The sequence below is a fragment of the Puma concolor genome, chromosome C2 (genome assembly GCF_028749965.1).
Source record: "Puma concolor isolate L17-30 chromosome C2, mPumCon1.1.hap2, whole genome shotgun sequence".
Lineage (NCBI taxonomy): Eukaryota > Metazoa > Chordata > Mammalia > Carnivora > Felidae > Puma > Puma concolor.
This window is the reverse complement of record NC_141675.1, coordinates 28,953,425-28,979,685: the sequence shown is the minus strand read 5'-3', so window position 1 is coordinate 28,979,685 and position 26,261 is coordinate 28,953,425. Positions and strand designations below refer to the sequence as shown.

At 37.0% G+C, this 26,261-nt stretch overlaps 1 protein-coding gene across 3 annotated transcripts in view; it reads left to right on the top strand.

The window, feature by feature from the left end:
• Positions 1–26,229, top strand: part of NPHP3 (nephrocystin 3) — a 44,153-nt gene extending 17,924 nt beyond the window's left edge. Inside the window, exons 9-27 of one of the 3 annotated variants that reach the window (XR_015239975.1) lie at positions 482–655; positions 2,650–2,753; positions 3,971–4,085; positions 4,533–4,676; positions 5,150–5,247; positions 6,584–6,686; positions 7,087–7,169; positions 9,684–9,822; positions 11,471–11,635; positions 13,022–13,116; positions 14,109–14,231; positions 17,540–17,729; positions 17,890–18,131; positions 19,424–19,499; positions 20,914–21,041; positions 21,955–22,195; positions 23,466–23,591; positions 24,398–24,734; positions 25,128–25,240. Coding sequence is in view for 2 of the 3 variants with exons in the window: in XM_025913793.2 (XP_025769578.2) it covers positions 482–655; positions 2,650–2,753; positions 3,971–4,085; positions 4,533–4,676; positions 5,150–5,247; positions 6,584–6,686; positions 7,087–7,169; positions 9,684–9,822; positions 11,471–11,635; positions 13,022–13,116; positions 14,109–14,231; positions 17,540–17,729; positions 17,890–18,131; positions 19,424–19,499; positions 20,914–21,041; positions 21,955–22,195; positions 23,466–23,591; positions 24,398–24,513; positions 25,128–25,308 (2,643 nt within the window). In the remaining variant the exon portion in view is untranslated. Of the gene's footprint in view, positions 1–481; positions 656–2,649; positions 2,754–3,970; positions 4,086–4,532; positions 4,677–5,149; positions 5,248–6,583; positions 6,687–7,086; positions 7,170–9,683; positions 9,823–11,470; positions 11,636–13,021; positions 13,117–14,108; positions 14,232–17,539; positions 17,730–17,889; positions 18,132–19,423; positions 19,500–20,913; positions 21,042–21,954; positions 22,196–23,445; positions 23,592–24,397; positions 24,735–25,127 lie in introns of those variants that run through there. The other 2 variants (XM_025913793.2, XM_086674297.1) reach the window with 2 other exon arrangements.
• Positions 26,230–26,261: the final 32 nt, after the last annotated feature.

Genomic DNA, 26,261 nt, shown 5'->3' with positions numbered 1-26,261 from the left:
AGGGAGAAAGAGAATCTTAAGAAGCCTCCACACTCAGTCTGGAGCCTGACACAGGGCTCAATCCCACAACCCTAAGATCATGACCTGAGCTGAAGTCAAGAGTCAGAGGCTCAATTGACTGAGCCATCCAGGTGTCCAGTTATTTTTTAATGTAAGCTCTGCACCCAGTGTGGGGCTTGAACCCATGACCCCAGAATCAAGAGTCACATGCTCTACTGACTGAGCCAGTTGGGGGCCCCAAATGCCCTTCTATTTTTAATAAAAGAGAAAGATCTTTGTGTTTATCATTTTAATATTTCTTTATTTTTAAACTCATGTTTTTTTATGGTTTTATATTTATTCTTGTTGGTAGTATACGAAGGCCATAGGTTTGGACTTGTCCCCCTCAGTAAGTGAAGGCCACCTTAGGCCTGTGTGCTAACACTGCTACAAGATGTTTAAGTTCTTTATTCACTTTCGTGTGCTTGCTCTTGGTGTTCAGGACATCCTGGGCTTTGAGAACACAGACATGGAGACTAAGGATTTGGGCAGTGAAGATTCTATTCCAGAAGAAGATGATTTTGGTGATGTTCTGTGGGACATACATGATGAACAAGAGCAAATGGAAACTTTCCAACAGGCTTCAAATTCAGCCCACGAATTGGGATTTGACAAAGTGAGCATTTGGAGTATTGTTCCAACAAAGATCAGTCACCACTTAAGACTCTGTTATGATTGTGGTTTTACCTAAATATAGTCAAGGTTCATAATTGTTAGTGTTTGTCCTCGTGGCTTGATTATCCATATTGAGGCATATGCTTAACTTTGTATCATATGAAAGAAAAGTGAGGTTCAACTATATTTATGAACATCAAACATTTTTAGTTACAGATGAGGACTTATCAACTACATGTTCTTTATGCTACCATCTGAAGTTCACCAAACCAAGCTTAGGATAGCTAAGAAACTTGATAAAACTCGTAAGGCTCTCTATTCTTCCAAGGCTTGGAGGAATCAAAATGTCAAACATTCAGGAAACAGCACAGTAGGTAATGCAATAGGCTGATCAGTTCATTAGCATCCTCAGATATCTAAACAAATTAATGGAACTTGAAGTACACAATCTATGTCCAAATTCAAAAAAATTAATAATATTTAAAAATTAATGTAAGAATGAATGTTTTAAAGAATATTATCCTAGCTGTCACTAGCAGCAGGATTTGCATAGAAATTTTATAATTGAGACTGTCTGTGTTTATGTCCTGGTTCCACCATTTCCTAACTCTGGATTGTGATCTTTACTAAGCTCTGACCTTTGACTTCCTTGTCTGTAAAATGAGATTTAGTAGTTTACCTACCTGACAGGGTTGTTGGGAGGACTCAGCCAGGTAAAGCACATCGACCACTTGGCACAGTACCTGGCACATGATGAATGTAACTATATAGCATATAAAATATGCTATTTTATAAGAGAGATATTGCTATCATTATTTCATAATTGAAGAACCTAAAGTTCATGTTACAGTTTGCCTAAGAGAGCACACATGGAGTAGACTGCAGATTTGACTGTAGACTGCAGACTGGGATTTGAACCTAGATCTTCTGGCTCCTACTCCTATGCTCTTTCTTCTATGGCAAGTAGTCTGAACTTGGGAACTATGGTTTTATAAATGGGCTTTATGTGGGAACATGAACTAAGTTGTTAGGATTTACAGGGTTCTAAATCAATGAAGTCTTTTGCTTTTTGAGACGCACCATTGCTATCAGAATAATTTGAGTTCCTGGGGAATATATTCTGTGTTCATAATATGGCAAACAAAAATTGATTGAAAAACTATACCAAATAGTAACTTATTGTAGTTGTTAGAAATTTCTGCTTCCCTAAAGCTAACCACAAGCTACTTATTACAAATTCTTTTAATTCCTTATCTGCTGTCATTTAGACCACTGGTACATTTAATAACATCTCAACCCCCAAGATAACTTTGCCAAGTCCCCAGTAAATACTGAGGTATTTTTTGATTTCTGAGTGTGGCCTCTTTATCTCTGAACAACTTTTTAGTGTCTGGGGAAAGCCTGAGATATATGGGTTCTTGGACTTTGCCGAGAGCTCACTTAATTTCAGAAAGATCTCAGGTAGGCAGTCTGTCCTAACCTGATTCTCTGTGGCAGGTTGGGAGACTCAGATAAAGGGCCCACGCAAAACTGCTCTTGTTCGGACCCATTTTCAGAAATCCCTGGAAACTGTGGGGGGGGTGTAGGATGGTGTTCTCCTGACCAGCAGACTGAGGATGCCTGCTGACGCCCTCAAAGCCTTCTGTGATACTTTCTGTGGTTTAGGGAATACAGGATAAAACATTGGCCTTCCTGCAGCATTCTGCAAAATCTGAATGTTGTAAAACCCAAAGGGGATCTTAAGTGTTGTCTCTCATCCGTTAATTTATAGCAGCACTATGTGTAGAAAAAATTGGGACTCATTCTTAGTTTACTATTTTGGGCATATTTAACCAGCCATAAAAATAAGCAATTATGAGGATGCTGTTGACTAAAAGTAGATTTCATTTTCTCATGCAGCTTTTCTCTAATGATTTCAGAGGATGATCAGAAGTTGACTCTAGTGTTATAAGAGGTGTATGCTTCCTTGCAATTTAAATTCATTTTTGTTTCTAGTATTACCAACGGCTTAATGATCTAGTGGCGGCACCAGCACCAATTCCACCCCTTCTTGTATCTGGAGGACCAGGTTCTGGAAAGTCCCTTCTTTTATCAAAGTGGTATGATGCAGTCCAATTACATTGTTACCATTGTCATCATTCGAATTACTGAGCTCATTCAACAAAATGTATTATTGCCTGCCTGCCTTCCTGCATGGTCTGTACTAAACATTAAAAAAAGCAAAAACATATAAAATAATAGGTTCATGCCCCGAAGTGTGTACAATTTGGATGTTAGAATACAGAATGAGAAAGGAATTGGAAATTTGAGCATTTGTGATTGTTTATATTAATTATGTGGGTCACAGCCAAGCACGTGCTGTGTGAGGGAGTGGTCAGTGTGGAATAGAATTAGGTGAATTCTACAGGGGATGTGCCTTTGTTTTCAGTTATCAGCTTCATCTTAAAAGTTTCATTGGGATTTTAATATTTGAAATAAGACAAAGACAGACTGTTTAGAGTGAAATAAGTCATAAAGTACATCAAAACAAAGAATGACTTGGGGCGCCTGGGTGGCTCAGTCGGTTAAGCGTCCGACTTCAGCTCAGGTCACGATCTTGCGGTCCGTGAGTTCGAGCCCCACGTCAGGCTCTGGGCTGATGGCGCAGAGCCCAGAGCCTGCTTCCGATTCTGTGTCTCCCTGTCTCTCTGCTCCTCCCCCGTTCATGCTCTGTCTCTCTCTGTCCCAAAAATAAATAAACGTTAAAAAAAAAAAGGATGACTTGTATTATGAATGTAAAGTCATTCTTCAAATTAGGGACTAAGGGTTATAGACGCTGATGAACTCTCTTTTACTTTCATTTTAGTTCCTATTATTTAAAAACAATTAGAATATTTTCTTTCATAATTATGATTTACATTGAAGAATCAGCATGTGTTGTTTCCTCTTTTACTGCCCTTTTATTTAGTGGAAAATAATATTTTTTTAGAAAATAATATTTTTCTACCTAGCAAAGAAACTTCCTTTTTTCCTCTAATATATTTTTAGTTAAAGGTTAATGCTCGTTTCACTAATACTTTAACTTCAAGTGTACACTATGTTGGTTTCCATTAGTTAGTATCAATTTTTAATTAAAATGAACCTATAATTTTTAAAGGTTTATTTAAAACAATCTAAAAGTGGAATAAAGATGGAAATCTCCCATGTTTATTCAAAAGTGACTGATAGGTGATTGCTGAGAGCTAGGTAGCATTTGATGTTTAATGCATTGTGAATTCTTTTTTGTATTGATAACAAATGAGTTTTATCAGTCTTATAAAAGGTCTTTTTCTTTCAGGATTCAGTTGCAACAGAAGAATTCCCCTAACACGCTAATTCTTTCTCATTTTGTGGGAAGGCCCATGTCAACCAGCTCAGAGCCTTCATTGATTATTAAACGGCTAACTCTAAAGGTATCATATGGCATGATTTGGAATTACCAGAATTTTTTTGATGTTTATTTATTTATTTTGAGAGAGAGAGGGAGAAAGAGAAACCCAAGCAGGCTCCATGCTATCAGCCCAGAGCCTGACATGCAGCTTGATCTCGTGAACAGAAGCATAAGGCCATAACCTGAGCCAAAATCAAGAGATGATACTCAACTGACTGAGCCACCCAGGCGCCCCACAGAACTATCAGAATTTTTATTTAGGATCAGAAATCGTTGGGGCCAAGTACCCAATAATTTTCAATTTTCAATATTACCCATTTGTTTCGGATTTGTAGAAAGTTAAAAATAATACTTGATGCAGTTGGGTCCTCTTGGTTACTCAAGTTTGGTTTAAAAAGTAGGGATAGAAATTTCCACCAACTGTGATAACGTGCAACTACTTTAATTTGTATGTGTTTTCATCTTGTAGTTGATGCAGCACTCTTGGTCAGTATCTGCTCTGACACTGGATCCTGCTAAGCTTCTAGAAGAATTTCCACGTTGGCTAGAAAAACTCTCTGCCCGTCATCAAGGCAGTATCATCATCATTATTGATTCTATAGATCAAGTTCAGGTACTGTTTTCACTTTGTAACCTGACGATACTCTCAGAAAGAAACAAAAATATCAGTAATGGCTATAGCAGGCATTTAAATATGTTTATGAGAAGAAAATGTTGATGTTGGTTCTGTTATTTCTGCTTAATTTCTAGGGAGGAAGCATGTGGATAAAAAATGTTCTTTATGCCAGTAGACACTAGTATTTTATTGGGAAAGACCAATTGAATTCACCAATTAACAAATTTGTTTGTTTTGACATACTTTTAGGGCCTGGACATTTCCTTAAGTGTCCAGAACTTGTGTCAGTAATAATAGTATTTTGCCACTTGTCTTTTAATATTCTGAGATAAATCATCCAAAAAAAAAAGATTTTATCCTCGATAATAATGAGAGATGTAATGAGAATTTCATTTTACTTGGGGAGCTATTATTGGGTTGTTTTGAAATATTTTGAATTAATAGAATGAATTTTGTTTTTATATTTTAAGCAAGTGGAAAAACACATGAAATGGCTGATAGATCCACTGCCAGTGAATGTAAGAGTAATTGTTTCTGTGAATGTGGAAACATGCCCTCCAGCATGGAGGTATGACCTAACTTTAGCTCTTTCAGATTACTGAAGTGTTTTAAGTACAAACAAGGAAAGGTTTTAAAAGATACGTGTTTGTGTTTTTATGTTTTTCATATAAGTGGCAGTGAGGATAGGGAGAAGTGGATGAATTCAAGAGAAAGATACTATCTATAGGATTTGGTGGGAGGCTAGATCTGGGATGTCAAGGAGGGGAAAGCTGAACGGCCCCCAAGTTTCTGACTTGGGAAATTAAGTAAATTGTGGCTCTGTGAACTGAAATGGGGAACAAAAAGGATGGGAAAGTTTGTGGAGGAAAGGTTAGAAATTTCGTTTTTGGACATGGTTGATTTGAGTTGCCAGGTGTAGCTCCAAGTAGTGATGGCTAGCAGGCAGTTAAATTTACAGATGAGAAAATTGAGAATGCATGTTGCATTGAGAATGCATGTTGCAGGATGATTAAATTCCAATCGGATTACGAGTAATTTGTGGACAAACGCTATCTTGTACTATCTTCATAGGCACGAATACAATACCTATGTTTAGTTTTATTAATAGTATAGAACATAGAGCTGGAAATGTTCTACCACTTTGCTGCCTAATGTATACACTATTTAAAAGTCTTGTTGGGGTCGCCTGGGTGGTTCAGTCGGTTAAGCGTCCGACTTCAGCTCAGTCATTATCTCATGGTTCGTGAGCTCGAGCCCCACATCGGGCTCCATACTCACAGCTCAGAGCCTGGAGCCTGCTTTGGATTCTGTGTCTCCCTCTCTCTCTGTCCCTCCCCTGCTTGCGCTCTGCCTTTCTTCTCTCTCTCTCAAAAATAAACATGAAAACAATAATAATAATTAAAAAATAGAAGTCTTTGTTGGGATTGATTGCTGAAACTAATGATACGCATGTTAGAAAAGAATCAAATATTACCTAATAAGATTAACTGAGATTAGTTTTGCTGGTATTAAAAAGGCAATATAAAAAATTAACTCTTGGGGCGCCTGGGTGGCTCAGTCGGTTAAGCATCCGACTTCGGCTCAGGTCGTGATCTCGCGGTCCGTGAGTTCGAGCCCCACGTCGGGCTCTGTGCTGACAGCTCAGAGCCTGGAGCCTGTTTCAGATTCTGTGTCTTCCTCTCTCTCTGACCCTCCCCCATTCATGCTGTCTCTCCCTGTCTCAAAAAAAAATAAATAAACTTTAAAAAAAAAAAAAGTTAAAATCAATCTTCTAAAAAATAAAATAAAAATAAAAATAAATTGAAAAAATTAATTCTTGTAATGGACTTTGACTTGTGTTTGGGTAGATTACAGCTTTAGTTGTATTAGAAGAGAATTTCATTTTTTTTTCCTTTAAATAAAAGGTTGTGGCCTACACTTCATCTTGATCCTCTAAATCCAAAAGATGCAAAATCTATTATAATTGCAGAATGCCACTCAATGGACATTAAATTGAGTAAAGAGCAGGTAAGTGTTTTTAATTTTACTGCTCTTTTACTCTCTATCGACTGTCCTATAAGACACCTTATATGAGACTTAAAATTCAACGTAGGAACTCTCTATTGTGTTAAGAGAAATTGGAGTCTAATAATTGTTAAATGCATTTGCTCTTTAACAAATATAGAAGGAGCAATAAAAACCTTTTGGGGCTTAAGTTTTACTTTATTAACCAGGTGTTTTTAAAGGCAGAAGAACATATGCATTCCAACCACATCTGCGGTCCCCCACCACATGGTAGTGATGCCACTGATGGCAGGAGCCATGTCATTGCTGCCAGGGATATTTGTTGATGCCTCCATAGTAAAGACCGCTTAATTCCAGGGTGGTTTTGTTTTTGTTTGTTTTGTGTTTTGGTAAACTGGTACAGGAGAAGAAGCTAGAGCGACACTGTCGTTCTGCTACAACCTGCAATGCCCTTTATGTCACCCTTTTCGGCAAAGTGATGGCACGGTAAGTGGTGGCGAGCTTACATGAACTGCATGTCTTGTGTTTGCTGCAGACTGCTTCCTTGTCTTGGGAAACCGAGAGCTGATCACTGTGACAATCTCTTGTTCCACTCATATCAGATTCTGTTGATTCTAACAGTGACACTAACACCCTGTGAGAATGTGACTCGCGACTGCAGATTGATGATAGCCCATGAATTATAATAACTTGTTGGATATAGTTGTCTAATTTTCATCACGCTTACCATATCCCTACTGGGGGTTGCCACAGAAGGCCATCTTTGCTCTTATTTGGGGTCCATGAGTGTTTCTTGTCACTTGCTTGAGGCCCCTAGCTTTGGGAAAATGACAGGCAACTGAGGCAAACAAATGTTATTTCAGGTATCCTTAAATATTAGTAGGTAGGTATGTAGGAATTTTTCATTGTCTGTGTTCTAAAATCCTGATAAACCTTTCATCCTAAAATGGATTCTTCTATATCAGATATTCATTAGTTGAAGCACCTGGGTGGCTCAGTCAGTTATGCGTCCGACTTTGGCTCAGGTCATGATCTCACAGCTCATGAGTTCAAGCCCCGTGTCAGGCTTTGTGCTGACAGGTCAGAGCCTGGAGCCTGCTTCGGGTTCTGTGTCTCCCTCTCTCTGCCCCTCCCCGGCTCGTGCTCTGTTTCTCTCTCTCTCTCTCTCTCTGTCTCTGTCTCTGTCTCTGTCTCTCAAATGTAAATAAACATTTAAAAAAATTTTAAAAAACAGATATCCATGATATCCATTAGTCATTTCCCTTTAGGTAAGCCTTACAAAGTGTAACTACATTTCTTCTTCAGTACAGTCTCGACTTACTTCGACTCTTCACAACCAGAGGTAAAAAAGATGAATATGGTTCTGATGATCATCACAATAGATGGTAATCCCAGTACAACTCATATTCTAGACACTGAATCTAGTACTCTTGTCTCTCTCTTTTTTTTAATGTTTATTTGAGAGAGAGAAAGCATGGGTGGGAGAGGGGCAGCGAGAGAGGGTGAGAGAGAGAGGTTCTCAAGGAGGCTCCATGCTCCACAAGGAGCCCAGTGTGGGGCTCGAACTCACACACCATGAGATCATGACCTGAGCCAAAGTCAGATGCTTAACTGAGCCACCCAGGTGCCCCTGGTACTCGTGTCTCTTAATTCCACATTCCCATCTTGAGCACCAAATTGGAAACGAAAACATCTTCTAAAATTTTGAATTGCCCATGATATTCCCACTGTTTTCAGTTTTGGCAGTCCATCTGGCCACTGTGAACATCAACAGCTTGCAGAAGTATGGCTCAAGAGTGTGAGTCCCTTTCCAGACATTTCATAACATTTATTGAATTTAGCTATTTTAAGAGTGTTGACACAAGATGAACAAACCTTTTAGAATCTCTTAAAGTTTAACATTTATTTATTTTTGAGAGAGAGAGAACAAGTTGGGGAGGGACAGAGAGAGAGAGAGACAGAGGATCCAAAGCAGGCTCCACGCTCTGAGCACAGAACCTGATGTGGGGCTCGAACTCATGAACCACTCACGAACCATGAGTCATAACCTGAGCCGAAATCAAGAGTCCGGCACTTAACCAACTGAGCCACCTAGGTGCCCGAAGAGAGTTTTACTCGAGCCCGCAGTAGGACACCTTCCCTAGGGACCATGATCTTCACAGGAAAGAAAGTTCTCTGAAGAATGAACAGTTTTTACAGGGTTATATACTGTTTTTGCATCTTGTGAAAGCTCAAAAAATTATGGATTAACATAGGCAGGAATCATGAGTTTTAATGTCAGAATGCAGAGTGTAGGAGCATTGATTGACATCTTAAGGACAAGATGGCTTTCCTTTAGGCTACTTGTTTATAAGGCAAGGTACAATCAATATTTTGTGAGCCATAAATCAGGCTTTTGGCTTAAGCAAAGTTTATGTACAGTCATGCTGACTTAGAAAGAAATCTCAAGTGGCTTCATGCTGACTTAGAAAGAAATCTCAAATTAGACCTTTAGAAGGTCTAATTAGATTCTAGACCTTTTTTTTCTTCTTCTCTCTCTATATCTTCATATTGAAAAAAGAAACTATTGGTAAATATTGTGTAATATTTTAAAACCACCCTATTTTCCGATTTTCTTAGCCTGATATTTTCTGAATCCTGGCTCTAAACAAATTTAATTTTCATCGCTAACTAATAACACTTACTTATAATTCTTTTCCTGCTTCCTGTATGTATGTAGCCTGTCTTACTCATTTCTGTGTTCCATAATGTGCAGTAATTGCTTGACATATAGTAAGTCCCCAGCACGTGTTTACTGCATCGAGTTAAACTGTATACTAAAATAAACTTGATGATGCTAGCAGCCCCATAAAAGTACCATTTTCCTATATCATGTTTTATTGAATTTCTGTTAATCAGTTGAAGTATAAAAAATAGAGACCACGTTGTTTTTATCTACCCTAGATTTTTCACAGATGTTGGCTGTCTGTAAGAAATTAAACCTATTCTCAATTCCAACAGTGCTGGGAGAGCAGGCAATTTAGATAAAATCCTTCATCAGTGTTTCCAGTGTCAAGATACTATTTCATTATACAGACTTGCTCTGCGATCTATCCAGGAGTCCCTGGCAAATGATATGGATAAAGAACTCATGAAACAGGTAAAGGGTAATAAACTCATAGAAGTTTGCATTTATGTGTGAATTGAAGTAAATAGTAATTATTTTTAAATGTGTGCTTAAATATGTTTCAAGCATCTACAGGAATGCTGGCTACCATAGTGTGCTTGTGGCCAGAAGTGGTATCTCAAGAAACTTGCATTTTCCTCATGATCATTGAGATTTTTCATCTGTTCATGTTTATTAGTGATTCCTGTCTCCTTTTATGTGGTTTGCTGAGCCAAACCTTTTTACTTGAGTTTTAATTGAGTCGCTAAATACAAATCCTCTTTTTTGCAGAGTTTGTAAATTAATTCTTCTTCCTATTTGTTTCTTGTCTTAAGTTTTTGGTATCATTCATTGTACAAAGTTTTATTTTGATGAAGTCAGATTTATCAACAGTTTATTTTATGGCCTATGCCTGTTATATCTTATTTTAAAAATCTTTTATTGTCAAAAAAAATCTTTTGTTATCATAAAAATGTTCTCCTGTGTATTTTTTTTCCCTTTAAAATATTTTACAGTGTTGTTCTTTCTGTGTAAGTCCTTATCTTGAGGATTTTTGTTTATTGTGTGAGGAAGGAATCTACTTTTTAATCTTTTATCATATGGTTAGCTAACTTTTCATTTTTTTTTTTAATGTTTATTTTTGAAAGAGAGAGGCACAGCATGGGTGGGGGAGGGACAGAGAGAGAGGGAGACACAGAATCCAAAGCAGGCTCCATCCAGGCTCTGAGCTGTCAGCACAGAGCCCCACGAGGGGCTCGAACTCTCAGACCGCGAAATCATGACCTGAGCTGAATTTGGACGCTTAACTGACTGAGCCATCCAGGCGCCCCTCATTTTTCTGGAGTACATCTTTTCTGCTAATTTGGATATCACACTCACAAATTAACATGACTTTGTTTTCTGAGCTCTTCTGTTCCAGTTTTGCTCATTCCTTGCCAATACCATGGTGTCTTAACTATTAGAGCTTTAAAGTAAGCTTTCATATATGGTTGGTCTGTGGGATGATGTTTTCTCATGCACCCCTTCACTGAGGGTACAGCTTTTGGATCCCTGGTGTTGGCAAGCTTTCTAGTTCCAACTCCTCCTCTTACCGGGTTTAAGGGCTCACCTTCCATCCCCGCTGTGGGTGTGAAAACCCAAGCATTTGAGTTACTGGGAAGGTTGCCTGTCCTGGATCCCCACCTCCCCCAGGGACAGCAGCTCCAGCCCTTAGCCCTCTGATGTTCACTTTCCTATTCACTTCTGGCACCTGGGGGATTTCTTTTTTGTAGGTTCAGCTGTACTTTTAGAGATGTTTTGTTATACGTTGTCTTCTATTAACAGGCATCTATAGTAAAAGAACTATTTTCTTCTACCATTGTCCCAAAATTGGAACTTTGTCATTAGTTTTAATCTGTTTCCTGAGGCTTTAATTGTCCTCAAACTTTTTTCTGTGTGTTATTTTTGGCATGCTAGATTTACTATATACACTATCTTATTCTTGATTAATGGCTTTTGGAAAGTATGTTTTAATCTAAGAAATCTGTTTCTTTATTAAATCATTTGAACAATAAGTTTGAATAAGAAGTTAATAACCTTTTAATGGCTTTTTGTTACTTACAGAGGTGGCTTATGATCATTGTTAATTCACTTCTCTACCTAGATTCTCTGCCTCATAAATGTTAGTCACAATGGTGTGAGTGAATCAGAATTGATGGAACTCTACCCTGAGCTGTCCTGGGCTGTCTTGACCTCCCTCATTCACAGTTTACACAAAATGTGCTTGTTGACTTATGGTTGTGGCTTGCTCAAGTTTCAGCATCTACAGGTAGATGTTATTGTAATAAGGTTTTTTAACTATAAATGTCAACATCCCATGCTATTTTAAGTGTTTCCATTATAAGACAAAGTTGAAATTTTAAATTTGGCATTACAAAATTGCTTTTGCAGTGATTTTAGGTTAAGTGTAAAATTTGGCTAATATTATTCTTACAAAGTACCTTTATGAAATGGCTATTACAACAGCCCCCCTTATCTGTAGGAGACACATTCCAAGAACCCCAGAGAATGCCTAAAACCAGGATAGTACGGAGCCTTATATAAACTATGTTTTTTCCCTTACACGCGCCTACCCATGATAAAGTTTAATTTATAATTTAGGGACAGTATGAGATTAACAACAATAACTAATAATAAAACAAAACAATTATAACAATGTACTGTACTACAAATTATGGGAATGTTGTCTCTTTCTCTCTCAAAATGTCTTATTATACTGCACTCACCCTTCTTGAGATTATAAAATGTCTACATGATGAGATGGAGTGAGGTGAATGGCATAGGCACTGGGACCTAACGTTGGGCTACTACTGACCTTCTGACCATAATATCAGAAGGGTGTCTGCTTTTAAACCCCATTTGGCCATGGGTAACTGAAATTGCAGAAAGTGAACCTGGGGATAAAGAGGAACTACAGTACTTTACAAAGTAGTTTCTTTCCAAAAGAGAAAAAATATTTTTTTTTTCAATTTTATATTCCGTTGATTGCTAGTGTAATTATTTACGCTTCAGGAGCTTGGACTCAGTAAGTCAGTATGCCTCAGTTCACAATCCAGCTCTTCACAGTTTAACAGCTGTGTAACCTTGGGTAAATTCGGTAAGCTGTGGGTAGATTTTTCCAGCTTACTACAGGGTATGTGAAGAGAATTTGTTGAGATGGTCCTTGACCCTAATGAGGTCCTAGACATGATGTCTAGCACATAGTAGTGAATGTTTAGGAAATACTGACTAGTATAATTGTTATCATCTGCAATGCCATGGTTGATTTATGTGTATACAAATGCAAGTTAAAGTCTTTCATGTGAGTATGCTGCATTGTATTTGTAGGTGTGAAATGTTTGTGATCTTATCATAGGCTCATCTTTCTGTTTTATTGTGTATTGCTTAAATAAATTCCTTTTTAGTACTTTTTCACTCCACATTTCTGCACTAACTAGAAATTTGAATTAAATTGTGTTTTAGGTGCCTCCAGGAGATTTTTATTCTCATGTCAGTTTATCACATAAATGTATGCTGAATTTTAAAATATTTTTATGTCATCTGTATTATACAACTATAAAATTGAAATAATTATAAATTCCTATTTATAAATTAATTTTTAGATATTCAGTGACTAACAGAAAATAGACTACAGTATTTTTTATTTTTTTTCCAGGCTTGGGAAACAGTGAGACTGGAATACATGGAAGATCCCACCATTATTTCTTCATACAGGCAAAAGCTAATCAACTATTTTACCATGCAGTTAAGGTATTATAAATATCCATATAGTTCTTCTGTAACACATTTTATCTTTGTCTTTATTTCTCTTCCTAAGCTTATAACTTAATGTATAAAAATTTAATTATTAAAAGGTAATAATAAGTTGGCTCACTTGATTGAATGTCTGGCTTTTGATTTTGGCTCAGGTCATGATCTCACAGTTCATGGGATCAAGCCCTGCATTGTACTCCACACTGAGCAGGGAGCCTGCTTGTGATTCTCTCTCTTTCCCTCTGGCCCTTCTCCCCCATTCATGTTCACTCACTCTCTCTCTCTCTCTGAAATAAAAAAAAATTTTTTTAAATTATTACAAAAAACATTAAATATTCTCCCTATTCTGGTAATGTCAAAAGAACTATAAAGATTATTATGTAAGTCAGTCTTTTAATATTATGCTAAAGATTTAAATTGATTTACATGAAATCAGTGTAGGGTTATTTTATTATTATCATTTTATTCCAGTTTAGTAGTTTAAAAATGTGTGTCTGTGTATATCCATGTGTGTATATTTGGGTTGATTGAGAGTTTTTTAAATAGTTCAATTTTAAGAAAATACCTTGAGAGTTTGATTGATGGTCCTAATATCACTTTATTTATTTTCTTAGTTACATTGACAGAGTTTCTGATTTTGACATAATTTTCTCAGTATTAGATTATATTTAGGGGCACCTGGGTGGCTCAGGCAGTTGAGTGTCCAACTCAATTTTGGCTCAGGTCATAGTCGCAGAGTCATGGGATCTGGCCCCATGTCAGGCTCTGTGCTGAGCATGGAGCCTGCTTAAGATTCTCTCTCTCTCCCTCTGCCTCTCTCCTGCTCACGTGTTCTCTCTCTCTCTCTCAAACTAAAAACAAAAAAAAATTTTTTTTTTAATTACACTTAAAGAGTCAGAGAATACATTTTTCTTCCTTCACCATTTGCCTTTTGAGGCAATATCATTGTTGGAAGGTATTATTGAGTGTTGTCTCTTCCCTTCTAACAGTCGGGACCGAGTGACTTGGAGAAGTGCAGATGAACTCCCTTGGCTTTTTCAGCAGCAGGGAAGTAAACAGAAGTTACATGATTGCCTTCTCAATCTCTTTGTGTCTCAAAACCTTTATAAAAGGTAAGAAACTTATTTGGAGAACATCTTTCCCCAGAAAAACAGATTTAAACAATTGATCGGTGTAACAAAGAAAAATGGCATTTTTAATTTAGCTTTAAGACCTTAAGCCATAAAACTCCTAGAAAACATAGTTTGTAACTGCTTGATGCCAGTCTTGGTGGTGATTTCTTGAATCTGACATAAAAAGCAAAAGCATCAAAAACAAAATAAACCAGTGGAACTAAATCAAACTAAAAAAGCTTCTGCACCGCAAAGGAAATCATAAACAAAATGAAAAGGCAACCTACTGAATGAGAGAAAATATTTGCAAATCATACATATGCAAAGGAATTAACATTCAAAATATTTAAGAACTTGTACAACTCAATAACAACAAGAATCTGATTAAAACATGGGCAGAGGATCTGAATAGACATTTTTCAAAAAGATACATGTAGCCAACGGGCATATGAAAAGATGCTCAACATCAGTAATCATTGGGTGAATTCAAATTAAAACCACACTGAGCTATCACCTCACACCTATAGAATGACTGTTATCAAGAAGACAAAAGATAACAAATGCTGGCGAGGATATAGAGAAAAGGGAACCCTGGTGCACTGTTGGTGGGAATGTAAAATGATGCAGCCACTGTGGAAAACAGTATGAGGTTCCTCAAAAAATTAAAAATAGAACTGTGATATGATCTAGCAATTTCATTTCTGGGAATATATCTGAAGAAAACAAAAACAACAATTTGAAAAGATATGTGTGCCATTGCAACATTATTTACAATAGCCAAGATATGGAAACAACCTAAGTGTCCATTGATAGATGAATGGATAAAGAAAATGTGTGTGTGTGTGTGTGTGTGTGTGTGTGTGTGTGTGTGTGCGCGCGCGTACATTCATACACATACATACAATGGAATGTTACTCAGCCATAAAAAAGAATGAAATCTTGCCATCTGCAACAACACTGACAGATCTTTAGGGCATTTTGCTAAATGAAAGAAGTCAGAAAGACAAATACTGTGTGATCTCACTTATATCTGGAATCTACAAAAAAAAAAAAAACAAAAAACAAACATGCCCTTGATACAGAGAAGAAATTGGTGGTTGCCAGAGGCAGAGAGTAGGGAAGGGGTTAAAGTGGGTGAAAGGAGTCAAAAGACACAGACTTTCAGTTATTAAATAACTAAGTCATGGGGAGGTAATGTACAGCATGACGACTATATAGTTAATAATACTATACTGCATCTTTAAAAGTTGCTAAAGAAGTAGGTCTTAAAAGTTCTCGTGACAAGAAAAGAAATTCTGTAACCATGCAGTAGGGACAGATGTTAATTAGACTTATTGTGGTGATCATTTTGCAATACCCCCTTTCCATGGGGGATATGTTCCAAGACCCCCAGTGGATGCCTGAAGTCACAGATAGTACCAAGCCCTATATATATTATGTTTTTTCCTGCACATACATACCTATGGTTAATTTTAATTAAGTTTAATTTATAAGTTAGGCATAGTAAGATATTAACAGCAATAACTAATAATAAAATAGAACAATTATAACAGTTATACTATACTAAAAGTTATGTGAATGTGGTCCCTCTCTCTCTCTCAAAATATCTTCCTGGACTGACTGACCCTTCTTGTGATGATGTGAGATGATACAATGTCCACATGATATGAGATGAAGTGAGGTGAATAGAGTAGGCTTGTGATGTAGCCTTAGGCTACTATTGACTTCCTGATGATATGTCAGAAGGAGGATCATCTACTTCTGGACTGTGGTTGATCACTGGTAACTGAAACTGCCAAAAGTGAAACTGGGGATAGGGGGAACTCTGTATATACATATTTCAAATCAGTAGCTGTACACCTGAAATTAATAGTTGTTTATCAGCTATGCCTTGAAAAATAAATAAATTACAAAAAAAGATAATGCTGTAATAAAAGTGGGATTTAGAGAAGAAAGCAGCTGGCAAAGAGGAACATCTGAGCGGGCCTGGAAAGATGGATGAAATTGGATTCTGCTGTAGAATTTAGATGAGCAGAAAGAAGGCTGTGTGTACTATGGGCTGAGCTCTGCTGATAAGCACATTACATTAACCTAACAAGTACTTATTGTATCCCCAAGTGCTAGGGATAAAACATAGCACAATTAAAAATAATAATGAAAAAAAAACCTATAAAAACAAGTCCAGATTCAGTGGTACCTGAAATTTAAAAAAACTGGGAGAAATTTTAAGACAATTTGCAAATTGCCACGAGATCTTTTCCCAAGAGGTAAAGTAAAAATGAATATCTCAGTTTTTAAAAAATCAGAACTGAAATGATCTTGAGATACCTTTCTATCTTACCCTTGCATTTAAGCAGGTTTAAATCCAAACCACCCATGGAGGTGGTTCATGACATCTGCCTTTCATGGCCCTCAGGTATCTCAAAGTATAGCCTTGAAACCAGATTCTGGGCCGGCTCGCCACAAAATCCGACTGGTGTTAAATTTAAAGAAAGGATTACCCCTTTTCAGAAATTCTATTGTCTCTTCTGGTTATGTTTGAATTTGCCAGTGGCCAGACCACCTTTTCACGATCAAGCTTCTGACCTCTAAGCCTCATGGGAGTTTACGTTACTGTCTTACCTAGAAACTCAGACATTCTCTTAACATAGCTACATAATTTGCTTTGCTCCTAAGTGAACTTTTCAAATTTCTTTGTTATACCTCCTAAATTATTTCTGATCTCCATTCCAACCTTTCAAATCATGATTCCTTTGAAATCAGATTTACTCTTTAGTTTGCCAGCTCTCCCATCCTACTAATGTCATCTCCAGATGAATACGCTTACTTTTGTATTTCTATTCTGACAGTTGCCTGTGTTTCATTGGTTTCTTCTGTTCTAATTTCCATCATTTAAAATAATGATCTGGGTGAATTTAGCAGTTGACTGCATATCACGAAATGTCTAGAAAGGATTCTGGTAGATTTCCACTGGTGAGTAACCATAATGATAGTAATGATAACAGCCGGCACTATGGAGTACTTGCTGTGTGCTATAATCTGCTTATAGTAACACTTTAGGCAGGTAGTGTCAGTGACCCCTTTCTGCAGATAAGGATGACAGAGTATAAGAGGTCAGACAACCTGCTCAAGACCACACAGCTAGGAAGCGGTGGACTCAGCAGGTTGGAGTCTACAGTTTTCCCTCTCTCTCTACTACACTTGCCTACTAATAAAGCGTCAGTAGCTTATATGAATTCTGGCACTTTCACTCAACACTGGGTTTTAATGTTTGATTTTCATTAAGTTACTGTTTTTTGTTGAAACAGAGGACACTTTGCTGAATTGCTGAGTTATTGGCAGTTTGTTGGCAAAGACAAAAGCGCAATGGCAGCAGAGTACTTTGATTCATTGAAGCAGCACGAGAAAAACTGGGAAGGCGAGGAGAACATGATTTGCCTGGCGGATCTTTATGAAACCCTGGGGCGATTTCTCAGGGATCTAGGCCTCCTTAGTCAGGTATGCTCAGCAAGGAATCACAGACTGTGTGGGTTTTTCCTGTGTGCTCTTCTCTCCTCCCTAGGAGTTAGTGCAGCTTTCATTTGTTGTGCTGATCACATCGCAGCTCTTAACGGTATTTCACTCACTTTACCTGGCCTTGAACCCTTTCTTTTCCTAGGCTGTGGTGCCTTTGCAGAGGTCTCTAGAAATTCGAGAAACAGCTTTAGATCCAGATCACCCAAGAGTGGCTCAGTCCCTCCACCAACTAGCGAGTGTGTACGTGCAGTGGAAGAAGTTTGGCAATGCAGAACAGTTGTATAAACAAGCATTAGAAATCGCAGAAAATGCTTATGGCGCGGAGCATCCACATATTGCTCGTGAACTTGAGGCACTTGCAACTTTGTACCAGAAACAAAATAAGTAAGATTTAGATGAGTAATACTCTGGTTTTATGATGGGGAGTCACAGTTCTTGATGTACTTATGTGTTAAGCTTTGTTTTGTGGCTATGTACTTTTCCTTATTCTATATTCTTTTCAGTCCACCATGTTCAAATATTATTCTCAGTCTTGGGTGTTTGTGGCGTAAACAGAAAACTAGCACCACAAGATTCATCTCTATTTGAAGATGCGTGCAGGCTAGAGCATGGACTTTGGAGTTGTATAGTCGGGTTTAAATCTGGGCCCATTCATTGACTGGCTTTGTAATATTAAGTGCATTACTAACACAGGGCAGCAAACGATTGCCCACAGGCCAAATCCAAAAGGCCCCTTGTTTTGTAAATAAGGTTGTATTGGAACATAGGCACATTTTAATTTTTTTTTTTTTTTTTTTTTAACGTTTATTTTTTTGGGACAGAGAGAGACAGAGCATGAACGGGGGAGGGGCAGAGAGAGAGGGAGACACAGAATCAGAAACAGGCTCCAGGCTCTGAGCCATCAGCCCAGAGCCCGACGCGGGGCTCGAACTCACGGACCGCGAGATCGTGACCTGGCTGAAGTCGGACGCTTAACCGACTGCGCCACCCAGGCGCCCCGGAACATAGGCACATTTTAGGTGACTGCTTCCATAAACTTCCACACGGCTGCTTCCATGATTCACTAACAGATTTTTATATTTGTAACAGACCATATGGCCCATAAAACCTAAAATATTTACTATCTAGCCCTTTACAGAAAAAGTTTACCAGTCCCTGGTGTAATAAAAAGTCTCATATCTATTAGGCACCCACTGAATGTCATCTTTTCCTCTATCAGAAATCATTTTCTTTGCACCATCGTAAATGATACATATTGGAATTTTTTCTTTTAATTTCTAGAAGTATTGTTTCACACAATTTTTTTGTGAATTTCACATTTATATTTGACCAGAAATTAGCACGTACAGAAGAAGGTGGTAGAACAAACTAAAATTTTAGATTTTCATTTAGTTAGGTCATCCTTTAGAGATTTGAAGTGAGTTAAGTCAGTTAAAAATCTATTAAATGTCAGCTACTTGGAGAGCTAGGTTTGTTTTGTTAGACTATGTTTTATGAAGTTTTTTGTTAAAGATTTTTAATTCTGTGTGACTGTCATCTTTAGAAATTATGCTATATTTAAGAGCCAAAAACAAAACAAAAACTTTACACTAGGTAAGGAATGTTTTCATTTGCCTGAAATATGATAAATTGGACATGTGTTTCTTTTGTTTGACTTTATTTTTTTTTTTTTTAAGATATGAACAAGCTGAACATTTTAGGAAAAAATCCTTTAAAATTCGTCAGAAAGCTACAAGGAGAAAAGGCAACTCGGTAATGAGAGATTTCTTTTGTGTTGTGGTTTGAAGCAGAAGAAAAGAGCATGTCAGAATATCATAATATAGATGCATACACCTCACCTATTTAAGAACTTTAGATATTAAAGTGACTTCTATAAAAGTACTAATTAACATTTTCTTTATATGGATAATACCTGCTTAAGTATTAGAATTACTGGAAAGTACAACTTAGCAGGCTTTTAAAAAGTGGAACTAGGGGCACCTGGGTGGCTCAGTCCGTTGCGTGTCTGACTTCGGTTCAGGTCACGATCTCACAGTTCATGAGTTCAAGCCTCCACATTGGGCTCACTACTGTCAATGCAGAGCCCTCTTCAGATCTTCTGTCCCCCTCTCTCTCTGCCCCTCCCCTGCTTGTGCTCTCTCTCTCTCTCAAAAAAAAAAATAAAAGAAACATTTAAAAAAAGTGGAACTATATATTACAGTATTTTGCAGTATATACATATTTCAAATCATCATGTTGTATACCTTAAACTCACACAATGTTTTATGGCAATTATGTCTCAATAAACATTGAAAATAATTTTTTTTTTTACTTTTTTTAAAGTGTAACTATGAAGTTCATTTGAAAGTTAGACTTTGGAAGATGGACTTAAAAGCTGCTTCTTTTCTTTAAAGGAAAAAAAAGATATTTTTAATATATTATGCTAAATGCAAATGCATAGGAATTCTTACCCTTGAGCACACACACAAAAAAATATTTTCATTTTTCTAAGCTGCTGATAAAATCTAAATATAGCCTGTTTATTTTAACTTCAAATGCTATGTACATTTTTAATTAAATATTTTTGACATATAACACTGTAAATTTAAGGTTGTACATGTTAATTTGATACATTATATATTGTAATATTATTGCTATTGTAGTGATAGCACCTCTATCCTATCACATAATTATCATTTCTTTTTTGTGGTGGGAATAATTAAGATCTAATCTCTTAGCAAGTTTGATGATTATAATACAGGATTATTGTCTGTATTCACTATACTGTGCATTTGATTTCCAGGATTTATTTGTTTACTACTTGCAAGTGGTATATACGGTTTAAGTACCTGATGTTTACGTGTTTAGCAGTGGGATTGGTAAATATCTGCAGGTTAACTTTGTGTCCTGACCTTTTTGAAGCACTTGGGGCTCAGTTCACTTTGCTAAAATACGTCATCATCACTTTCACAAAATGGTACTTTTAATGAATTTAAAAATGTGATGCCATGTGGAAGTATGTGCATTTTCAATAATCATTGGATTAATTCAGTGTGATACTTAAAATAATTGTAATCTACTTTAAAGGGAACGAAAGGAGCCAGGATTTCTTAGGACACCAGTATAGTGTTTCAGAATCAAAGACTGCACTTACCTACTAATGATTATCAATTTGTGTTTATTTCAGTATGGATTTGCCCTTTTACGTAGACGAGCCCTACAGTTAGAAGAGCTCACGTTAGGTAAGGACACCCCTGACAATGCTCGGACCCTCAATGAACTGGGAGTTCTCTACTATCTTCAGAATAACCTGGAGTGAGTACCATGATGTTAATTATGAAAACAAGTGTCCGTTTTTTCTCTTAGATGAAAAGCTGGTTTATGTTTCTATCAAGTCAAGCTAGAATAAATTGATAGAAACCATGCCAGATTTCATGTACAGTATGTTCTGAACATAGCCACACTTAACAAAGACCATGGCATAGTCTCTACTGTTTCTGTCACTTTGTTTCTTTAGTAACTAAAAAGTTACTAAAAAGAGTATCTGTAGCATCCCTAGTATGTTTTATGTTTATGAAAAGTGTTTTGTGTCAGTATTGTATGTGAGACTTCACAAAAGAAACTGGCACCAGGGGATATTAAAGAATAGAATATAGATGGCTGCTAGTTTTGGTCTTCAGTTTATTTGTACTTAAAGGACTCAAAAAGGCATTAATATTTACACTCTGAAAAAAGAAGTGTTTTTGGACTAACTTGGATTTCAGAAAACTGTAACAAGTTTGATACTTTGGATATGGGGAAAGTATAACAAATCCTTAGTCTCCTTCACAAGGGGTTCTTGAATTAAAAATTATTTAGTACTAACATCAAAGGAAGGAAGAATGAATACCAAAATCTTTTGAGTTAGGTCTAATAGTTTTAAAGGTATGAGAAGTTTGTCCTGGAAAATATTTATGGGTTTGTTTTTTAGAAGTCAGGTGGAGAACTGAGGCAATCATTCCAGATACTTAAGGCCCTCACACTATCAGGAAATAATTTTTAATTTTTGGAAAAGCGCAGGAAGGGATGAGGGGTAGGAAAGAGGGGGAGAGGACTTTAACCGAATGCTTTTTATTAACTATCTTGGATTTAATAATTAAAATGCTTCAGTTCTCCACCTGACTTAGGGTTAAGGATTCTTACTTCTAGCAAATACGTTATTTAAACCATTTTGGGGTTTTATTCATAGAACAGCCGACCAGTTTCTGAAGCGGTCCTTAGAAATGAGAGAGCGAGTTCTAGGACCAGATCACCCAGACTGTGCCCAGTCTTTAAATAATCTGGCAGCTCTGTGCAATGAAAAGAAACAGTATGATAAAGCAGAAGAGCTTTACGAAAGAGCTTTAGACATTCGGAGACGAGCATTAGCTCCTGATCACCCTTCTTTGGCCTATACAGTGAAGCACCTTGCAATCTTATATAAGAAAATGGTAAGTAATCCTTGACATGCTTACATGTGTTTTATAACATACCAATTAAGCCATAATTACTGGCAGCAAAATAATTTGTCTCCTGATGGATAGATTATTTTCTCTGAGCTTTTCAATCATGATTAATTTTTTTTTAACTAATAGCTGAGTGGGGCGCCTGGGTGGCGCAGTCGGTTAAGCGTCCGACTTCACCTCAGGTCACGATCTCGCGGTCCGTGAGTTCGAGCCCCGCGTCGGGCTCTGGGCTGATGGCTCAGAGCCTGGAGCCTGCTTCGGATTCTGTGTCTCCCTCTCTCTCTGCCCCTCCCCCATTCATGCTCTGTCTCTCTCTGTCTCAAAAATAAATAAACGTTAAAAAAAAAAAAATAGCTGAGTAAAACATTAAAAAATATTATATCAGACTTAACTAAATTAAGATACCAGTCTGGTTTTGTTAAAATACATTCCAAATACAAATGCATTTATCAGCATTCTAATTGGATGGAACTTACATTTCAGAAGTTCTAAAATTCAACCGTGATTAAGTTTCCTGTGTTAAGCAGCCATAAACATAACAAATCACCCAGTTGTCAGAGGTGAAGGAGGAATCTTTGTAGGTGATTAAGTGACCATTTAAATTTCACTGTTTCTTTTCTTTGCCTGCAATGAAATGTAACCATTTTTTGCCATAGGAATCTAGCCTGAGATACTTGGAGTTTTTGTAGCTGTTCCCACCCCACCCCCCAAAAAAAGCCAAAGAGGTCCACTTTCACTTTATTTAGTGCAGTTATAGAGCTGTGTAGACAAGGTCTTTAGACCTTGTGGGACCCTTGCTGGTCAACCTGGCACTGAAGTTGATGATTTAGTAAGAATGATGATGCATTGTTGCTATTTCTGCGCAACTTTCAAGTGAAAAAGAAACAATTAGGAAAACCTGGAAGGGAGTTGGTGGAAAATGAGATTTTATTTTGATGCCAAATCTAAATTGTATACAGTAGCAAACATATTTTCCCGGTATTTTTACGTCACCGGGAACTTAGTGGTAATGGGTGATCTTTATAAAAGGGCTTTTTGAATTATCAAAGAAAATGTTTTTATATTCAGTGTGGCTTTACTTCATTAGATTTCAGTTATCTATCTATGAACTTAACCATTAAAGTGGGAGAAAATGCTTCTGAAATTTTTTTTCCCTCAAAATTACTTAATAGAGAATTTTATTTATGGAAAAAGCTCTGATCAGATTGTATTTATTGTTTTAATATTTTTGTTAGATTTCACTTTTGTTTTTTAGGGGAAACTTGACAAAGCTGTACCTTTGTATGAGCTAGCTGTTGAAATTCGACAGAAATCTTTTGGCCCAAAGCACCCTAGTGTAGCTACTGCCCTGGTGAACTTAGCTGTTCTCTATAGCCAAATGGTAAGTTCCTACATATAAACTCTTTATGAATGGTTTTAAGGTATGAAATATAGATAAATATGAATTAGCTGTGACACAGTAGCAGTAATTAAAGGAAATTTAAGATTGCTAATGCTTCCTTTAGGGACGCCTAGGTGGCTCAGTTGATTAAACATCTGACTCTTGATTTCAACTCAGGTCATAATCTCACAGTTTGTGAGTTCAAGCCCCACATTGGGCTCTGCACTTACAGTGAGAAGCCTGCTAGGGATTCTCTCTCTCCCTCTCTCTCTGTCCCCTCTCCCACTCATGCACTCTCTGCCAAAATAAATAAACTTAAAAAAAAAAAAAAGATTACTAATGCTTTCTTTAGTACTTGGGAAATTATTGAAGTTATATTTGTAAAACAGTCCCTTCCTCTTAGCGTAAAACACCTACTGAGTGCTTAGTTCATTGCATAAGCTTGGTTTTTAAATTCTGGAGATTCTGTACATCTCTATATCTAATATTGTCTTTAAGCTGTGGCATTTGTCTATGATAGGTGAAAAGCAGGTGTTGTACCCACAGGGCAATAAATAGGTTTTTGCTTATATTTTTGGATTCAGGTCAATGGTCACCAAGATAGGTCTAAAACTTAGGTTTCTGACTTTCTAGTATACTGCTTCTACCATTATGTTTAATAAATCTTTTCTATCCACATCCTGTGGGAGGTTATTAACCTTTTTAGAGGTGCTTACCCAAGTATATCAGCTTAGTCTAGAATATGTTAATAGTAAGTTCAGCAATTCCATGTGTTCAAGTGAGTGTTGTTACTTTTTTTTAATCAGAAAAAACATATCGAAGCCTTGCCATTATATGAAAGAGCATTAAAGATTTATGAAGACAGCCTGGGTCGGATGCATCCTCGAGTTGGAGAAACATTAAAAAATTTAGCTGTGCTTAGGTAAGAATTTTTTCAGCTTCCTGATAACAGCCAAACTCCATTTTAGAACAGCTTTGAGTCATCATAGAACAAAACAGAATATTTGGTGCTGATTGTTTTTCCTTGGACTCAAGGGGGTAAAGGGGCTGTTTGGGGTTGATTTACTTCAAGATACTAAAGTAAAGTAGTATCCAGAAGTGAAATGAAGGCTGCATAATCTCTGTTTTAGACGAATGTATCAGGTAAGTAGTGAAAGATGGTTTACATTTGCAGCTAACAAGCTCTGGGGGTAATATGGGCAATTTGCTGTCCTCAAAACTAATTTACCATTAAGTGCATGTTGATTTTGCTTTTTCTGTGTTTGTGTATCTCAAGATGCGGAGACTTCCCTTAGCAATTTCACTGCATCCATTACAACATGGTCTCTCTGGTGTCTATATGAGGCACTGAGATATACTTTAGCAGTTCGGATAGAAAGGAGAGTTTGGGTATTGTTTTACTAGTCAGCCTGAGCGCATGCACTGGAAATAGAAGGGAGAAAGGAATTATTCACAGCTTGTTATTCTGTATCCTGTAAGGTCATTTCAAGTTGTTAAGAGGTTATATTCTCATTTCAACAATTTTTTCTCACAAAGCTATGAAGAAGGGGATTTTGAAAAAGCTGCTGAACTATACAAAAGGGCGATGGAAATAAAAGAAGCAGAAACATCACTTTTGGGTGGAAAAGCTCCTTCCCGACATTCATCAAGTGGAGACACATTTAGCTTAAAAACAACCCATTCTCCTAATGTTTTCCTTCATCAGGGACCAAGGTAATGGCAATTACAATTCATTGCAAATGCACTTTCGGACAAAATAATTAAGAAACATTTGGAACATTAGAATTTAAAACATTAAAAAAATGTTAATTTATTTTTACTTTGTGTAATTTGATATTTGCATGAAATTGCATTGGACTACATTGAGGTTTCAGTCATGATTGTGTCAGTGTATGCTGTTTAAAATAACTAACTTTCCTATCGTATGGGACCAATGGATGTGGACACCTTAGAATCCTAAAATGATATGAAGAATTGATCATGAAGAGTGGACTGGTCTGTTCAACAAGAGCTGGAAGAGCAGTAAAGACAAGGAGTTCAATTCCATAATTCTTTCATCTCTCAGAGCTGCTCTGGCCTCACCATTCCTGGTCATGCTTTTCAGCAGTAGCCTGGCCTGATTCTCTACCTCGAAGAAGTTTCAAAGAATAAAGGGACAATGTTTATGAAAGGTTTGAATTATCTTCTGTAAAATGAACTAGTAACAGTTGTCTCTGCTACCTTTTTAAAAATTCTACCTTTTCCATGAGCAGACTGGGCCAGGCCTAGTCTACATTGTTCTGCTGTGTTACATGTACCTGCATAATCTGAAGCCATTAATGCAGTAACAAGTCAAGCTCTTAGCATTCCTTGACCTTCCCCAAGTTAGAGACATGACAGTCTCTTCTTTCTTAAATGGCCTAAATTGATCTCATTTATCTCAAACTCAGATTAGTCTGTTCTGTATTGAAAAATGAAATATTTTACAGGTTTTATAAATGTTGCCACATTTTGGTTAAAACCATTTATGTATTTATATATAATAAAATCTTTAATTTTAATACTTGTAAGATTCCAACATATTAATTATAAAGGTGAAAGATGTAATAGCTATACTTCACTGTCTTAAAATAAAAGTGCAGGGCACCTGGGTGGCTCAGTTGGTTGAGTGTCTGACTCTTGATTTCAGCT